This window comes from Uncinocarpus reesii, genomic scaffold (genome assembly GCF_000003515.1).
Source record: "Uncinocarpus reesii 1704 scaffold_4 genomic scaffold, whole genome shotgun sequence".
Taxonomy (NCBI): domain Eukaryota; kingdom Fungi; phylum Ascomycota; class Eurotiomycetes; order Onygenales; family Onygenaceae; genus Uncinocarpus; species Uncinocarpus reesii.
The window spans coordinates 985,595-1,001,973 of record NW_003052497.1 but is presented as its reverse complement, the minus strand read 5'-3'; the positions used below and the strand labels follow the sequence as shown (position 1 = coordinate 1,001,973).

The following is a 16,379-nucleotide window of genomic DNA, read 5'->3' as shown; positions in this document are numbered from 1 at the left end:
AGCTTTGGCCCCAATATATTATACCCCAGAGGAGAAGCAGAAGGCATTATTCCAACACTAAAAAAAAAGGGAAAGAAAGAAAAAGAAATGAAAAATAAATCCCCTCAGCCCATTACCTTCGCAGCCGGGCATAAACACGAAATCGATGCCCGTCGCTACTGCACCCACTCAGCTGCAAAGTGGCATCAACAGGGTCTATCCACCATGCCACCTCCCTCTGTCTCAAAGTACATGGGCACCATTCGCTCGCGGGCCCCCCTTCCACGAAGTTCTCGCCCGTACCGTCCAGCAACCCGCCATGATACATGGCGACAAGATCCATCACCGCTTCATTCGCACATTCCACGGTGCAGTGGGCCTGCCTGATTCTGCTAATTTGGCGGGTGGAAGGAAGGCGAAGCCAGTCCTGCGTGATAACTTCGAACCGCGGTCGTTCGGGCGATCCAGCGGGAGCCTGACTCCATGATGCTGGCTCCAAGGGGGGATTTGAGCCCACCGAGAGCATGGTTTGTGGGCTAGCGCCGAAGAGTGCGGCGTTGGTGCTCTCGAACTCATCCTCGATGTCCACATGCTGCAGGTTGTGATAGCAGCTGTTGAGGGTTCGGACGAGCACGTCGGGATACTGGCCCAGTCGGTGTTGGTGATGGTCAATGAAAACCACCTCTAGGTCCAGGTTGCTGCTGGTAGCTGAGGATAGACTCCCATCAGCGCGAGGAGTATGGAAGGTGATGATAATCGTGGAGAAGTGTCGACTGCTGGACATTGTAATATGGGGAAAGAGAAGTTTGCTGGAGCCAGAAAAATCTGTTGTTTCGTCTTGTGTCAAATGAGGTCGAGTGTTTTGTTAAGAGGGAGAGACTATGAAAACGGACCGGCAGATGCAGGTTTATATATCTCTCCATTGTCATATCCAGAACGTCTTGCAAGTATCAGGACCGCAGTAGCCTAAGGAACAACAGGTCGCAGGCTTCGAGTGCTTCCATGGGCCTTTGCAAGGGCCAGATACCTGGAGTGGGTCATTCCACGAAAGATGGAAACCCTCATGACTCCGGCTCAACATGGCCATGGTCATCTAGCGTTGGAAAGATGTCGGTATCAATGATACCGCAAAATGTTTGCAATAAAAGGACAAAGGGGTGGTTCTGATCAGGCAACCAGAAGTTCAAATCTAGGCGGTGGGAACCAGGCTTTTTATATGTGTCATTGTGCAGCAAGGGGAAGGATGCCTCCGGCTCCTTGCGCTCTCTCCTCTAACCTTGCCTGAAGCCTAACTAGAGAGCAAGGGCAGATTACTGTTTGCAGCTTCTTGGACATGGGATATCCTTTCTCCTGCAAGTCACCCTTTTAAGGGGCTGCAATTCAGCATGACCCTCCCCTACCCCCTGGTTTTGATAACAAAATACCATTGTTATCAAAATGAAAGGTAGATTCCGTCACATCTGGTTGCGGAGCAACCAGGCTCTGAGGTTCCAGAAGTGAAATGTTACTTCACATTTCTGTTGTAAGGTGTACCTTCATGTTTCTTCATCCCTTCCTCACTTTGGGATCAGACTCCTGGTGCCTTCGGCTCTTTCATTTTTCTCGGCGGTTCCTTAACTTGCACACCATGCCTTTCCTTCCGGGTAGAGAAGCCTATGCCCCACAACATGCTGCCTCGCGTTATGGCGTGCCTTCTCTTGCGGCCAAAGAAGATAGACTTCATCTCCTCTATGGACACCAACAGGCTCCAGTCTCCTGCTCTTGTAACAGTGACAAGGTTACTGATAGAATCATTGCCCAAATGCTGCAGATTGACCAAACACTTCATCTGGCAAGGCAAAGTCTGGAGCAACGCCTCATTGCTCTGAGTGAGCAGGGCCATGCTTCGGTAGAGGAGCTTCAAGATGTGGCTAGTTTGGAAAGGCGAATCGATCGGATCACAGTGCAGTTCCAAAATTGTGCTTTGAAAGTATTGAACCTAGTGAGGCATCAATATCTTGAAGAGGCTACGAAAAACCTTCAAAAGCTGGGAAACCATGGCTCACTGTGCAGCACCAATGGTAATATGATTTTCTTTTTGCTTACAGAGGAAAAAAAACATCAACCGTGATATCACTGGAACTAACAATCACTAGGCTCCCCTGGTACCCCAGAAGAAGTTGCCTACGCCATAACTGAGCATGTGGTTGAGATTTATCAGAGTCTTCGTTCTGCAAGGCAGAAGCTTGACGAGCACCGTGCCACTCTAAGTGAACAGAGCAACACACCAGGCGAGCAATTTCGGCAGTTGGCTGATATGGAGAGTCAATTTGAGCGTTTCGGCGCCCAATTCGACCAATGCGCCTCAAAGGTCCTGGATATCTTGAAGCAGAGGCATCAACTCAAGGAGACCGAGAAGAGCGAGCTAGATACTCTTGAACGTTCCGTGTTTTATTTTGTAAGTACTCCATACCAGTGCCCCTTTCTTTTTTTCCTTGGCTTAGAGTTGGGCTCTCTGAGGCTAATAGTAGTATGGGCAGTCTGGTCTAGTCTCCCCTGTAGCTATCTTCGCTATTCGAAAAGGATATTTAACAGGATGGGCTACAAATTTGGTAGGGGTGGGTTTATTGTTTGTTTCTTGTTCTCTTGTGGCACGCTTGACAAGTTGAGAGTTGCGGAAATATGCCTATCTATCTCTCTGAAGGCGGCCGGCCAGAATGGATCATTGTAACTTGAACAGATTTGAATTAAGAAAACTCTCTGCTTTCTCATCCATAGACGAGGAACAAGCCCGCATACAATATGGCACTACCAGCAAAGGAGATTCCGCGTCCTAGGATGCTGACAAAAAATCTCAATGCTAGCTGCAATAACTAGAGCAATGTTTAAAAGGAGGAGAACGCTCAAGTAAATTGGCCAACTTATGGTACTAGCTCCTCCAAGTGACCTTCTACTCATTGCAGCATCTACATTCATATATCCCTGTTAGACCTCCCAGCCTCCCGATCTCAAACTATCGACCAATGCTTCGCCAAATTCGACGCATCCTCCCTCGCCTATACCTCTCCATCGCACACAATTTCGCATCGCCCAGTGCCCCCGTTTCCAACTCCAGCGAAGCGCAAGCCGCACGAGCTCGTCACGTTTTTTTCGCCCCAGCATCAAACCAAACCCTACAAGTTTGCCCTTCGCCCTTGCCGCCCCCCCGGGGGCTCCTCAGACGCTACGGCACCGCAAACGCCGAGTTTCAGGGCTAGCATTGATGCGTTCAACTCGTAGATTGGATTGTGAGACGGGATGGCTGAGTTGGGAGGGGAAGAGGATATGCCTGCGCAAATTTGGTGGGTATTCGGATAAGATGTCGGAAAGGTTTGGAGGTAAGTCTGGAGAAGCTGGTGGAAGGGAGTCGGGGGATGGTTTCACAGGTGGTGAAAAAATCTCGACGAACGTTTCCAGGACGGCCAAGTAATAGGATAGTATGAACGCCTGGTAAGAGATTCAGTGACAGCGCCACGCCAGTTACGTATAGTACAACCAAAAAGAGAGAGAGAGAGCACATAAAATCGTGAAAGAGGAAAACAAGCCCCAAGTCCTGTAAAGTTAGATCCAGACCGCAAATTCGAGTAATTTTTCCCCCTTGAAAAACGCCGATTCTTGCAGGTAGAAAACTAGAAAAGAGTAAAAGCCCATTCCATCTGGAAGAAAGGAAAAATGGGAAATGGGTATTTTGACCAAAGTAGAGACGTCCTTGAAGGCAAGGCTACCTAGAATCCGTAGCCCTGGCCATACGGGGTCGCCCCGTATGGGGTGGTGCCACCAGCAGCACCCCATACGCTCTGCCCTCCAGCACCAGCTCCAACGCCATTCGGCGCGTACGCACTGAAGCTACCATCAATACCTTCTGGTGGTTCATACGCATCGGGGCTCCGACCACCGTCGACTTCCATGCCATTCATACCCTCTCCGCGCGCCGCGGCGTCGCCAGTTCCACTCAGGGCCGATATGATTTCTGCGAGTTTCCGCTGAAGGACGCTGATTCCTTGTTGAACGATGGCGTCCGGTTCTAAGTTGCCGATACTTTCGACGTCGAGGTAGAAAGTGGAAGGTGCGGCATCGTAGTCGAACGGCATATCAGGTGGTGCGGGATGTTCCCATTCTGCGTTGGCGGAGACAGGCCTGTAGATTATGTATTATTAGTTGAACTCCCGCACCGCGCATGGTTGAACACGGGCTCAACTCACCATTCCTTGACCGGATCCTCTTCATACCAATAATCCACATGTCTCAAGTTATTATGCGGATCGTACTCGAACCCAATGGCCGCTGTCGGCGCCCATTTTGCGTGTTCCTTCGCGATTCCCTTTTTCACTGTGCAAGTCATTTTAACCTCTTGGTCTCGTCGCAGTTTACAAATGATCGGCCCTTTCCCAGCCGGGTCATTTATCACTGGATTCCCAACCCACTCATTCGCCCGGTCCCCAATCACAACCAGATCTCGCGCGTACACCACCATAACCCCTTCCCCCGTACATTTCGCATGGAGCTGTAGCGTAATAATGCATCGCGAGCAGCCACCTTCGCAATCACAGTCGCGCGCGTAGACCATGTCGACGTCGCAGTTTTTCGAATGCAAGGGAATCAGCCCCAGCCGATGCGCGATGAATTCATCAGGCAAAACGGAGGTATTTGATTCGATCTCGACGACATCAATAGCAACGGTGGGCACTTCGGTGAGCATCACGCGACGGAGAGAGTTGGCAAAGGCAAGGTCGACGGACATGAGGCGGAAGTCAACTCGGTGCGTTTCGACCTGAAGGGGTTCCATGGGTTGTTAGCTGTGAGGGAAACGGGGCCTGTGTGCCTAGGAGTAGCAAGCAAGCAAGCAAGCACAAAGTGTGAAGCGGCAGGTCATCTCACATCTCGCACTGTGACCTGTGGCCCTTGGGGCTCAATATCCATAGCGTCAAAATCCATGGCTCCGCAAGCAGGTGAAGAGGAGCTGCGTGCCGCAAGCTCTCTCCGGGAAAGTTTTGTTTATGCTCGATACGGTTGGGATTCGGGTAAGGGTGAAAAGTAAAATGGGGTGCCTGTATCTATAGAATAAAATGCTCCAAGATGAAGAAAGGTGCCCCGGGGCCTGGTTGATTCTGATATCGACTCCTCGTCGTCGCAATTCATTCAGTTCGTGATGGAGCTCGACTAAGGCGCTGAGTTACATAAGCCGGCGTATCATTCTACCGATATCCGGTGAGGAAATCTTGGCTCAATGCAAATGCGCAGGTCAGCACTCGGAGGAAATTGTGTGGAGGTACCGAGTATGTAGTAAACATCTAGACATTCATGTCACAGCAGTACATATGGTAATTACCGGCTTGATTTTAAGGCCTGTATCTATAGAGCCGCTAAAATCGACATTGCTAGTACCCAGTGCCCAAGATTACCAACCCTTTCTATATCCTTTCCCAATCATAGATCGACGGCCAAAGATAGAAACGTAGAGATAGGAATAAGAGAGAGAAGAGGAGGTTGATTAGGAAAAGTATACAGTGGAAGATAGCTGGTAAATAGTCCAATGCCAATATGCAATCTTAACGACTCCTCATTTCTCGATGATCGTCTCTGCGACGCCAGGGAAGCTACCAAGGCTTCGCAGCGAGTCAGGTCAGTGCAGTTGGAAATCCGCGATAGTGGCAGCAAGCCGAATGAGATATTAGGCTGCTGACAAGACGGCGCAAACCCGGCGCTCGATGGAGGGTTCTTGAATGCAAAATGATCCAAATGTAAACGTCACCAAATAGAAAGCGGAGGGAAAAAACAATCAAGTCTATGGGGTTGTGGGTGTTGTATGTAATATCCCAAAAGAAAAAAAAATGCTCAAGAAAATGTGGATAAATAATGAAAAAGTCATAACAGGGTGAGACATAAACAAGATGTTGTTGGTTAGAGGCAGATCTTTCCGACTAACTCCTGCAACAGATATGGGTTTTACTTTGGTTCATTGGGGGTTGTATCCAAAAACTGGAAGCCGGAATGGATGGTCTAAACGGGTCATGAAAATGAAATGCTGAATGAACACCATGCTTCAACTTTTTGGGGATAAGCGATCAGGACGGCAGATAGGTGTGAAAAGAAGGCCGAAAGGTTGTGAGCCAATATATAGGATCACGTTCTCACAAAAGACATTCTCCGTACGCAATGAAAGAGCTGCATCATGCAATGCAGCTGAGAGGGGGTGGCATGCAAGCTACATAAGGCGAGGAGAAGATCAAGAACCAAGAGGCGGGTCTAGAGCCAAGATGCCCGCAGCGGAGGCACGAATGATATCTATCGCTTCACAGAACTCCGATTTAAGGCCTCCAAGAGTTCAGGCCTGCCTGTAAGAGCCGCAGCTGCCTGTGCATATGTGACCCATTGCCGTTTGCGCTTGTGCATCTCCGGCCATTGAGCCTCTTCGCGGTCAACGCGGACTTCGAAAAACTGGTATTGGACCTTAGGGGCCTTTGCAGTAATCTGGGCTGGCGTGCGCATGTCTGCAATCACACCGAGATCCCGCAGGACGGTACAGACCACTCCGGCCTCCTCCCACGCCTCACGACATGCGGCGTGCTGAGCAGACGGCTCGTCCAGTTCCCACCCACCTTTGGGGAGAACCCATCCGCCAGGACGCGCGGACTGTATCAAGAGAACCTTTGACTTATCCGGGGAAATGGGCACGACACCGGCGACGAGTCTGTCGCCATTCGGAGCATAACCTATGCAGCACAGGGATCGTGTCAGTCCAAGCCCGCGAAGAGAAGGAAAAAGGCCACAGTAGCGGGGAAGCAGAGAAAAAGAAGACCAAGTGACAAGGGTTGTGGCGTTCCATCGTAAAAGAACATTCCATGTCATGGAGTGAGTGTGTTGTGTGCCTTTTTCTGTGACCATCCAGGCATGGGGGTGCAGTCTGGCTGCAGTACAGGGATGCAAAGGCACGAGGGACATTGGACAAAAGCGACACGTGCTTCAACCAAGGGTCATCAACCGACTTACGCTGGTTTGTTCGCCCAGTTCGCGACTCCATCGTGCGGGTTTGTGCCATCGTATCAGCTTTCTCGGACGTGATGTTTCGCCAACAAATTGCGAAGCCGCCGCGGATCGCCCAGAGAAAATCAGAAAAAAAAAAGAAGAACAGGAAGCCGGGCTTCAATGATTCTGCTGAAACCGGACGGGCAAGGACGGGCTGAGTCGATCGTAACCGGATTTTTTATTCTTTGATTTTGATTTATTTTCGTTTTTCTCCTGCCTGGTTCCAGAGGTTCGAGAGACGATATCAGAGGTTGTTAACTTGGGGTACACAAAGAGCACGGATCCGCCGTCAAGGACTAAAGATGGGAAGGACTTCTGAAGTGCTGTCGACGTCGGTGACTGGAAACGGCGAAACCTTGAGGGAAGAGCCGGATAGGCAGACTCCAGGCAGCAAATATACGGAACAAGAGTCAGAATGCTGAGCGGGAAGGGCGGATTGTTGAGGCCCGGTGAACGAGGGAAAACGGGACGAGTATGGCAGAGAGAAAGGGATGTTTTTAAACAAGCAAGCTCAAGGATCTGAATGCTCCCTTCACTTCCGCGGCGGACGGGGCTGCGGAAGAGAATGATTCCTGGGAGGAGCTGGAATGATGGCGGAGGAAGACATCTTATTAAATAAATGGGGGGGAGGGATAAGCGTGAGCTGGGGATTGGGGGGGAAGAAGACTTTTTTTAAGGAAGGGGGCTTCTGAATAAGGCGCAGAGGGAGCGCTCGGGGGGGAAAATTAGGCTTCTTATTCCCGACTTTTCCTCCTCTGCGCTTCTTTTAGTTGTTGTCCTCTAGCTATTTATGGGCCTTCTGTGCCTTGACGGACTGGGGCCAACGCCATCCCCAGCACTGTTGGCTGGCCTCCCTGCAACAATTCCTTTATCACTTCATTCTCCTTCCCGCTCGTCAAATGTGACCTCCTCAGGTCCGATTCCTCCCCATGTCGGGACGGTGTAAGCCAAGGGGCCGTGATTCCACCATGCTCGTTCCCCAGCACCGTGACAAGGCCACGACGAGCTGACTTTTCGAACCCCAGACGGCCTGCTGTGCTCCAAGGCCAATTGACACATCCATGTGTCACTGCAATGGACACACAATTTCACCGCCTGCGTTCAGACGCTGTGGATACGCGGTGGGTTTCTCCAGCATCTCCGTAATGTTTATGATTTGCACATCACCGCAGAAGCCGTTTGGAAAACATTCTATAGATTTTCCATGATTGCTTTTTACTCTTCCTGCTCTCACCGGGCCAACCACAGGCAACCCCGGGAAAATCAACGATGCTGGGCCACTTTTCTGGGCAACGCGCTGGGCAACAGGCCGTTTTGAGTTGTCCCGGTTTCGAGGCCCGCTTCATGAGACGCCCCCCGACGAGCAGCTAACTGCTGCATACACCTCGCATTCCACTCGGCCATCCCCCATTCATCTCGCCACATGCAACGCTTGGGGGTTCTGATCTGCCGTTACTCAGCTGCATGTTGGACTCACAGCATGCCACGCAAACTCGAGCGCCCCTTCACTTCGAAAAAGAAGCTCCATCATCCCTGAGGTACCATTTTCCCCAGATGCAGCCGCCTTGGGCCATAATCGAATCAACTGATCAGGACTGCTCAGCGGCTTCTTTTGCAGTACAGGAAGAGGGAAGGAAAAAAGAAATTACCATTAACTATACATTGACAGTTTCAAAGCTACATAGTTAAAATATCGGTGGCTACACGGGGTACTCCGACTGTAAGGCTGCCAAACGCCGAATGACCTCATGCCAACAAGAACCTCGACATACTTCTTCTCAGTATTGAAAGAAGAAAATGCGCCAATCTTGCCAACGAAGGAATCCTGCACGGCCCACCGCGGAGAGGGGTGGGTGTACGGAGCGCGCTGACACCCGTTTGGCTAATGGCACCGTTCATGGGCGGGATCACTATCAACTCGAGCACGTAAACGGCATTGCACCGGACTCTTGGATCCATATGCTCGAAATAAAACGACCGAGGAGGATCTCCGGGCGCTACCATTCTGATATCAGGCTCTGCGCATGCATGCGGGACAAAGGCTTTCTTTTTCCTCTTGGCTCTTTCAGATCGGAGTTGACAAGCTCCTACTCCATACAGAGCTTACATTTAATTATGATACCTCCCTGTTGATGCACATAAATGAAGTGGACCTAACAGATCGGGCACCTCAGGGCAGCCAATCCACTGTTTGGCAGCCCTCTGAACACCCAAATTCCCTCTCCGCCGAGTGTATAATCAGCTTGGTATCTGGAGTTGTCTCAACAGATCTAATCCCACCAGAACGTTTCCGGAAGCAAAGCCTGCCTCCGATCCCTGCCGCCCTACTAAAACCCAACCCCGGTCTGCGGATTCCTTTTCATCTCTTCCAAACCAAGACTTCGCAATCCCGCTCTCCGTTGGTAAAGCTCCAGCAATGAGTGCTAAGTATTTGGCCATGTGGCCTCCAGCAAGGTTCGCCAGCGTCCCAACTACGCCGATGATTCTGATCTTTTATGCTTAAATCTTCAGGATAGCCAGGGAGATTTTCTGTTGGAAAATGCGGAGACCGTCCGGGGTTCTTTCTCTCTTTCCTTCAAATCGCCCTGAAATAATCATGTCTTCTACGTCAGCACAGGCTCTGTCATGCCGCATAATATGCATTATACTCCGTACTGCTTGGTTTCTCGTAAATTCGGTCCTCAGCATTGCTGCGAATTCCGCGTCAAACAACAGGCAGCCCGCCCGATGTCGTCAAAGCCTCAATCGATGTGCTGATTGTTGACTGTGAATTGCAAGTGAGGGGTAGCTTATGGCATCCATGTATTCATTTGGCTGTTCCTGTACAAAAAGTGCCAAGGAGCGCTAAAACAACCCAATCTCGCTTAGTCACCCACTGGGCCAAGCGACATCATATCAAAGTGCATCTCATGCATCTCATGGGCTTCAGATTGCATTCTAACACATAGCCTGCGTTTGATAATAATAGAACTTTTATTAAGGCATTTGCTTTCTCTTTGCTAAGTCTCACAGTCATTCTCCGTGTTTGCATCCAAATTGCCCCGGGAGACCTTACGCTATTCCTTTCAAAACACCAAGTTTTGGTGCTTCAATTGGCTGCATCTTGATTGAAAAAATGGCTGCTTTAAACGAAGTTCAGTCCGGCCAATTGTCCTTTTTTGCTCCTCGAGGTAAACTTGGCTCTTCCGCATTCGAAAATGAATCCTGTGTGCATCCCCACGTGCTATCTCCTCCGTCCCATGCAAGAGTGATTGCCGTGATGTCGCTATAAATATAGTTGCTATATTACCCTTTTTTTTTGGCTCCACAGCTGCATTCTAAAAGCTCTTATGACGCAAATCGTTGGCAGCTGACCTATTCCCCCTAGGATATCAACGTCATGAGTGTGGCTATTGCAAAAGCGAAAACGGAAGTCAGTAGACAGAAGCCATGTATATCCCCTTAACATAATTAGGCTCTGACACGGAGGGCATTGTTGAACAGGCGCTAGCTATTATGCATCATCGACCTCCGTTCGTGTGGAAGAATACGAGGACCTTATAAACAGAGGATGGAGAAGGTGAGGTTGCCCAGCATTTGCTTCAAACTCTGCTGAATTTCCTTTCTTGCTAAAGTCCGCTAGATCCGGTACTCTTTACTATAAACCGAATTTGGAGCGATCATGCTGCCCCCATTACACAATGAGGTTGGTGTATCCCGCTTTAATTATGGTCAACGGTTTGGGGTCATCTTGGACTGATAGAGCAATTCAGGTTAGAAGCGAGTGCATATAAACCTAGAAGAGACCAGAAGAAGGCCCTCAACCGCTGGAACGCATTTGTGCTTGGCCAAGAGTATATCCGACAGGCGGCTAGACTTTGTCCTAAGACAAGGGAGTATGCAATTTTACTTTCTCCTAAGAGCTGCTCCTGGTGAGACTCAACGAGTCACTGATGGTGGTTGCTAGGGAAAAGAGATATCGCAAACATACCTTTGATCTAAAGCAACGGGTTCACGAGGCGGAATATAGCCAGCTGCAGCGACCAATTGACCCGAGAACAAAACGGCCAATTGAACCGGCACATAAATTTGAAGTGAATATCGAATCCGATTCATCCTCGTTAACGAAGTTGGTTATAGTACTGTCAGTCATGCTTTGAACGATTGCTTACATTATTTAGGTATTCTGTCTTTTTGGACTATCAAACCAAGGTGCATAAAGACCCTGAGGATAGGTGGAAACAGTCAGACTATAAACGCTTTCTTTGCTCCGGTATTGGCCGCAAGACAGTGCGGCAAGGTGGTAAGGAGCAAAAATTGGGGTCATACCACCAGTGCTACCGACTCGACGGACAACTTATTGCTGTCGGCGTTCTTGATATGTTACCGCATGGTATTAGTTCGGTTTATCTCTAGTGCGTTTCCAAAGCAGAATATCAAGCTCCTCACAAATGCTAATCTTCATAGTTATGATCCGAAATACGAACACTGGGAATTTGGGAAACTAAGTGCCATGAGGGAAATCGCATTAGCACTCGAGAGTCAGCATCAATACTATTACATGGGTATGCCTAGCCCAGGTGCTTGTCTCTTTCTTCGACCAGACTTCTGACGGCGCAATGCAGGATTCTACATACATTCGTGTCCCAAAATGCGATACAAAGCGATGTTTCGGCCTCAGTACCTATTAGGTGCGATGCAGATTAACCCTCTATGTAAAATGCCCTCACTCACAGTTCTGTCGATTACAGACCCCGAATCTCTTTCTTGGGATCCCTCTACAGATTGTTACGTTGAGAAGCTCAATAAGCGAAGATACGTGTCCTTTCTCGGGATCGCAAGTCGGCGAAGATCAAATGACTAGACCGGAAGATAATTTCATCCTCCCCGATGAAGAAGATATGTCTCTCTTCGATATCGATATGCCGGGGGTTTTGACATTAGATGAGCTCAAAGCCCAAGTTGATCTTGATCACTGTCGTTTACTTGTGCATAACTCCCTAGTAGAAATGACCGTGAGTTCAAGCTGCTCCCGTCACTTCAAATTCTTGGAAACTATATTAACCATTCTAAATTATCAGGACTTGGTCGGATGGGAGAGTTCAGATATCAAGAACCCTCATGCAATCAAAGGCATTATCGCCGAGCTTGCTGCCACCCTGGGCCCGAAAGTGATGACCAACTCTGCTGTGGTGCTGTTTGCCTCTGGATAGAACTTACACCTTTGCATACCACGCTATCAGTTGCAAGACAGTGTTCGACGCGCTCGTTTGACAGCATTTTTAATGGAGTATATATGCCTTGGTGTACACGCTTTCCTATATGCATACCAGGTATCTTAAGCCAATTGAATGCAAGATTTTGGACCGTTTCCACATCTGGACTACGAATTGCCGGCTTCCTTACTTCCTAATAGACAGATATTGATCGTTCTTCCTTGAGTGACTGACACACAGCAGGCTTTTTTAGCCAAGACGGGATTATCACGTGAAATAGTTCCGAAAAGCTTAAACTTGTGGAAAAACTCCGACTGATAAGATAAGAGCTCCGACGCCGAAACCCCGCGACAGTCAAAAACAGTTCGGGATGCGAAGTTGAACCGGTGCTGTCCCGGCCGCCATTCGTTTCTTTTGGAGATCCTTCTCTGGTTAACAAATATGAGTCTCGATCAGTCAGCTTCAAAGCCAAGTCCCAGTGTGAGAGATATAGAGAAAGATGGCGAGACGCAGCCAGCCGTCCAACGAACGCCTGTCCAGCCGCCGAAGGAAAAAGATCCGCCGTTATTGAGATTTTGCCAGTCATTCTGGCACCGGCTTGCGACATGGGGTGTTGAGCTTCGGGGAATTGTCCCGATTAGCGTGGATGAGCGAACAGACAAGCGGGCAGGCAATGTTTTCCTTTTGTGGTTCACTGTCAGCTGCAACCTATTGCCGTATGCTGTTTTTTTTATTTGCTCATTTTTAAAGGATGTTTGCATGCTGACCTTTGTTGCTGCATAGAGTCATCACCGGTATGGTGGGAACGCTCAGCTTCGGTCTCGGCTTGCGGGATGCTAGTCTCGTAATCATCTTTTTCAATTTGCTCTGCACCATTCCTCCAGCATATCTCTCGATTCTAGGTCCGAAAACTGGCCTTCGGCAGATGATACAAGCTCGTTATACTTTTGGGTTCGTTCATTGTGGCAGGCTGTGTCTTGGGCAGGGAAACTGATTATTCTGGGTCATAGAATATACCTAGTCAACATTCTCGTGTTGTTGAACCTTGCGACAGTTTCGGGATTCACCATCATCGACTGCGTAATTGGCGGCCAAACTCTTTCGGCTTTAAATGACGGCGGCGGCGTCAGTGTCAACGTTGGAATCGCAGTCGTAGCTGTTATTGCTCTGTTTATATCGTTCTTTGGGTATAGAGTTCTGCATCGGTATGAACGTTACGGCTGGATACCTATCCTGGTCAGCATCATTATTGCGACTGGTTGCGGAGGCAAGCATCTCAGCAAGCAGGCCGATGCGCCTCCAGCTTCAGCGCCAGCGGTGTTGTCCTTTGGTGGTCTAATTGCTGGCTTCCTCATTCCCTGGGCAGCCCTCAGTTCCGACTTTTGCACATACATTTCACCTGATATTTCTTCGTACGTACAGGCCAACCATTCCATGACCTTCATTCCAGCCTGTGTGGGCCACTAATTTTTCGAGCTTAGCAAACGTATCTTCTCCTATGTCTACCTGGGCCTTTTCGTTCCTACTGTCCCACTCATGATCCTCGGAGCCGCAATCGGCGGAGCAGTCCCCAACGTCCCAGACTGGGCAAAAGCCTACAAAAGTGGATCTGTCGGCGGCATATTCGCCGCAATGCTCTCTTCGGCCGGTGGCTTTGGCAAATTCATCACCGTGCTTCTCGCATTTTCGACCTTGGGCAACATAGCCGCGACCATATACTCCATCACACTCAACTTCCAGATCCTCCTCCCAATCCTCGTCCGCGTCCCCCGCGCCCTCTTCGCTCTCGTCTTCATCGCCATAATCATCCCCGTCTCCATCCGCGCCGCAGCCAGTTTCTTCCTCTCCCTTGAAAACTTTATCGGCGTCATCGCGTACTGGTCCGCAGCCTTCTTCTCCATCGTCACCGTTGAACATCTTGTATTCCGCAAGGGCAGATATGGCTCGTATGACCCGACGATTTGGAATGTCGGGTCTGCATTGCCCAGCGGCGTGTCGGCGTTGGCGGCGGGGCTTTTATCGTTCGCCTTGGTTATCCCGTGCATGTCGCAAACGTGGTATGTAGGCCCGATCGCGAAGAAGACCGGGGACATTGGGTTCGAGGTTGCGCTGGGTTTGAGTGCTTTGTTGTATTTGCCACTGCGGGCGGTTGAGGTTCATATGCGGAAGCGATTGTAAGGAGGAATCGATTGGTTGCGTTGTCGGGTTGACTCTTGAGGGAAAAAATGATATTAAAAAAAATATCCGATCTACCTTGCTACAGGAGATATGATCTGACAGAAATAATATTAGATAGAAAGCGTATAATAGACACAGGTTCAGTCGGTCAATTCTTATGACCGTAATCATTTGTTTAGCATTCTTTTCTAACCTGGAAATGGGAAATTGGAACCATGGCTCTCCAACTGCACTGTTGACAACCAAATATCAAAAATGCCCCTTGCGTTAATCAAGACAAACCAACAACGCCGATACATATACAAAAAAAGCCAACGTGGCAGATCCCTCAAGGGGTGGCAACAGCCAAAACGAAGAGAAACGCTCAACAACAGTAGAATTTGTAATGCAGTAGGAATAAATGCCCAAAAGAAATAAAACCAAGAGACGCTCGGCAAGAGGCTAGTGCATGAGCTCCACAGGTGGCCGCGAAGTATGTGCCAATATTCTTCGTGAAGCCTCGATAGGGCTGATCTCCATCTCCGAGTCTAGTTCATCGGCGTCAATGGTGGTGTCTTCCACCATGACAGCGGGTAGATGCGGGCTGCTCCCGTGATCCTCTGGATGGTAGATTAGAGTGCTGCTTCGACTCCGCTGCTGCAATGTAAACGGCATGGCCTTTGACGATGTTCGAAAGCTCTCGTGGGCAACGTCGTGCATTGACACATCGGCCATCGACCCCGGTGTCTCAGGCATGACGGGAGAACTGTGGGATCTTCCCAATCTACTCAAAGCGTCTGCCAAATCTGCAGCGTGAACTTCCTTGTTTGGAGGCTCTTCGTTGCGTAAGATCCAACCGTGAGGTGGACTCGGAGGGGGGCTGATAAAGAACAACTTGTCTGGATGGGGCGCCTCGAGGAGTTTTCTTTTCTTCACCTGTTCGACGTCTTCCACCGGCGTGTGTTCACCAAAATAGATCCTTGGACGGACATTGTGGCCTAGGACTGCCGAATTCTCGAGGGATTGGCGAGTCTGGATGGCTGCGTCGATTGTGTGGAAAGAACAGACTATACGTCGGAGGGACGGGAGCGGGGAGAATGAGTTGAGCGGAGCGACGGTAGTGATGTGGGATTTGATCTGCGCAAGAGAATCTGGCTGGAAGAGTTTCAAGTTCTGCAGGTCCGTTATGAGGAGAGTATTTGAGGGCGGAGAAGGCTGCGAGAGTGGTGGAAGGCTGGAGAGATCGAGGGAGAGAGGGGTATGGGAGGTCGAGGTTGAACCGCTGCGGGCGGCGCGCCGTGCTGCAAAAGAAGGCGACGAAGACATTTCAAGATCGAATATGGCTCAGAGGAGGACCTAGGATCGAGAGAATATGAAGATTCCGGTGTCTCAGACGTGGTGAGGAGCTGTGAGGGGGAATGGCAAGAGAATGCAGAGGATGGAGGACCAGGGGAGTTATAAGCAGGATCTCCTTTGCGATATGTGGCAAATCAAACCGCAGCGAGAAAATTCAGCTTAGCCTGGAGGCGGCTGCGACAGTTTTGTAGCTTGCGAGCTGTGTTGGGATGCGTTGAGTTGATGATGGAGAGGAATGAGCCTCGCTCGACGTCAGGACAAGCCCCGTTTTGGTCAAAGACTCGAAGGCGCAGCAGATTCAACCACGAACTTTTCTTTTCCTCTGCCTCCAGTCCAACGCTGCATCACCCAACGAACCGAGCTTCAGGCCCTCTTTGCCGGCTTGCCTCTTTTGCCGCTGGCAGAGCAACCGATTCTCTTGCTGTCTTGATCGGTATGGGGCGTTGATAATCCCTCTCTGCCTCACCGCGCCCCCGACTCCAAAGTGGCGGAGTGACCGCCAGGCACACGTCCCACTCTGTAATGTTTGATCTTCTTTTCATCTTCTAACTCTCTTCTAAGCTAGGAGGAATTCTACAGACGGATACGATCTATCCGGGGCCTGGGCCGTTGACTTCAGATGGCAACGCTCGGCTTTCCGCCTCGGGC

General features: G+C 49.9%; 6 protein-coding genes across 6 annotated transcripts; 2 read left to right on the top strand and 4 right to left on the bottom strand.

The window, feature by feature from the left end:
- Positions 1 to 112: 112 nt before the first annotated feature.
- UREG_06454 (uncharacterized protein) lies at positions 113 to 763 on the bottom strand (the record flags this gene model as incomplete). The annotated part of the gene is made up of 1 exon (XM_002583441.1): positions 113 to 763. One exon carries the CDS (start codon positions 761 to 763, stop codon positions 113 to 115), a length of 651 nt encoding a protein of 216 aa, XP_002583487.1.
- Positions 764 to 1,606: 843 nt separating this feature from the next.
- Positions 1,607 to 2,831, top strand: UREG_06453 (uncharacterized protein; the record flags this gene model as incomplete). The annotated part of the gene is made up of 4 exons (XM_002583440.1): positions 1,607 to 2,039; positions 2,115 to 2,416; positions 2,499 to 2,576; positions 2,823 to 2,831. 4 exons carry the CDS (start codon positions 1,607 to 1,609, stop codon positions 2,829 to 2,831), a joined length of 822 nt encoding a protein of 273 aa, XP_002583486.1.
- An 891-nt stretch (positions 2,832 to 3,722) lies between these two features.
- Positions 3,723 to 4,932, bottom strand: UREG_06452 (DNA-directed RNA polymerase II 45 kDa polypeptide; the record flags this gene model as incomplete). Its single annotated transcript, XM_002583439.1, has 3 exons — positions 3,723 to 4,134; positions 4,200 to 4,768; positions 4,876 to 4,932. The coding sequence occupies 3 exons, from the start codon at positions 4,930 to 4,932 to the stop codon at positions 3,723 to 3,725; spliced, it is 1,038 nt and encodes a 345-aa protein (XP_002583485.1).
- A 1,350-nt stretch (positions 4,933 to 6,282) lies between these two features.
- On the bottom strand, positions 6,283 to 7,036 carry UREG_06451 (uncharacterized protein; the record flags this gene model as incomplete). Its single annotated transcript, XM_002583438.1, has 2 exons — positions 6,283 to 6,710; positions 6,988 to 7,036. 2 exons carry the CDS (start codon positions 7,034 to 7,036, stop codon positions 6,283 to 6,285), a joined length of 477 nt encoding a protein of 158 aa, XP_002583484.1.
- Positions 7,037 to 10,955: 3,919 nt separating this feature from the next.
- Positions 10,956 to 14,396, top strand: UREG_06450 (uncharacterized protein; the record flags this gene model as incomplete). Its single annotated transcript, XM_002583437.1, has 8 exons — positions 10,956 to 11,146; positions 11,184 to 11,395; positions 11,818 to 12,017; positions 12,084 to 12,173; positions 12,546 to 12,934; positions 13,002 to 13,169; positions 13,229 to 13,630; positions 13,700 to 14,396. 8 exons carry the CDS (start codon positions 10,956 to 10,958, stop codon positions 14,394 to 14,396), a joined length of 2,349 nt encoding a protein of 782 aa, XP_002583483.1.
- A 441-nt stretch (positions 14,397 to 14,837) lies between these two features.
- UREG_06449 (uncharacterized protein) lies at positions 14,838 to 15,701 on the bottom strand (the record flags this gene model as incomplete). The annotated part of the gene is made up of 1 exon (XM_002583436.1): positions 14,838 to 15,701. The coding sequence occupies one exon, from the start codon at positions 15,699 to 15,701 to the stop codon at positions 14,838 to 14,840; it is 864 nt and encodes a 287-aa protein (XP_002583482.1).
- Between the last annotated feature and the right edge of the window lie 678 nt (positions 15,702 to 16,379).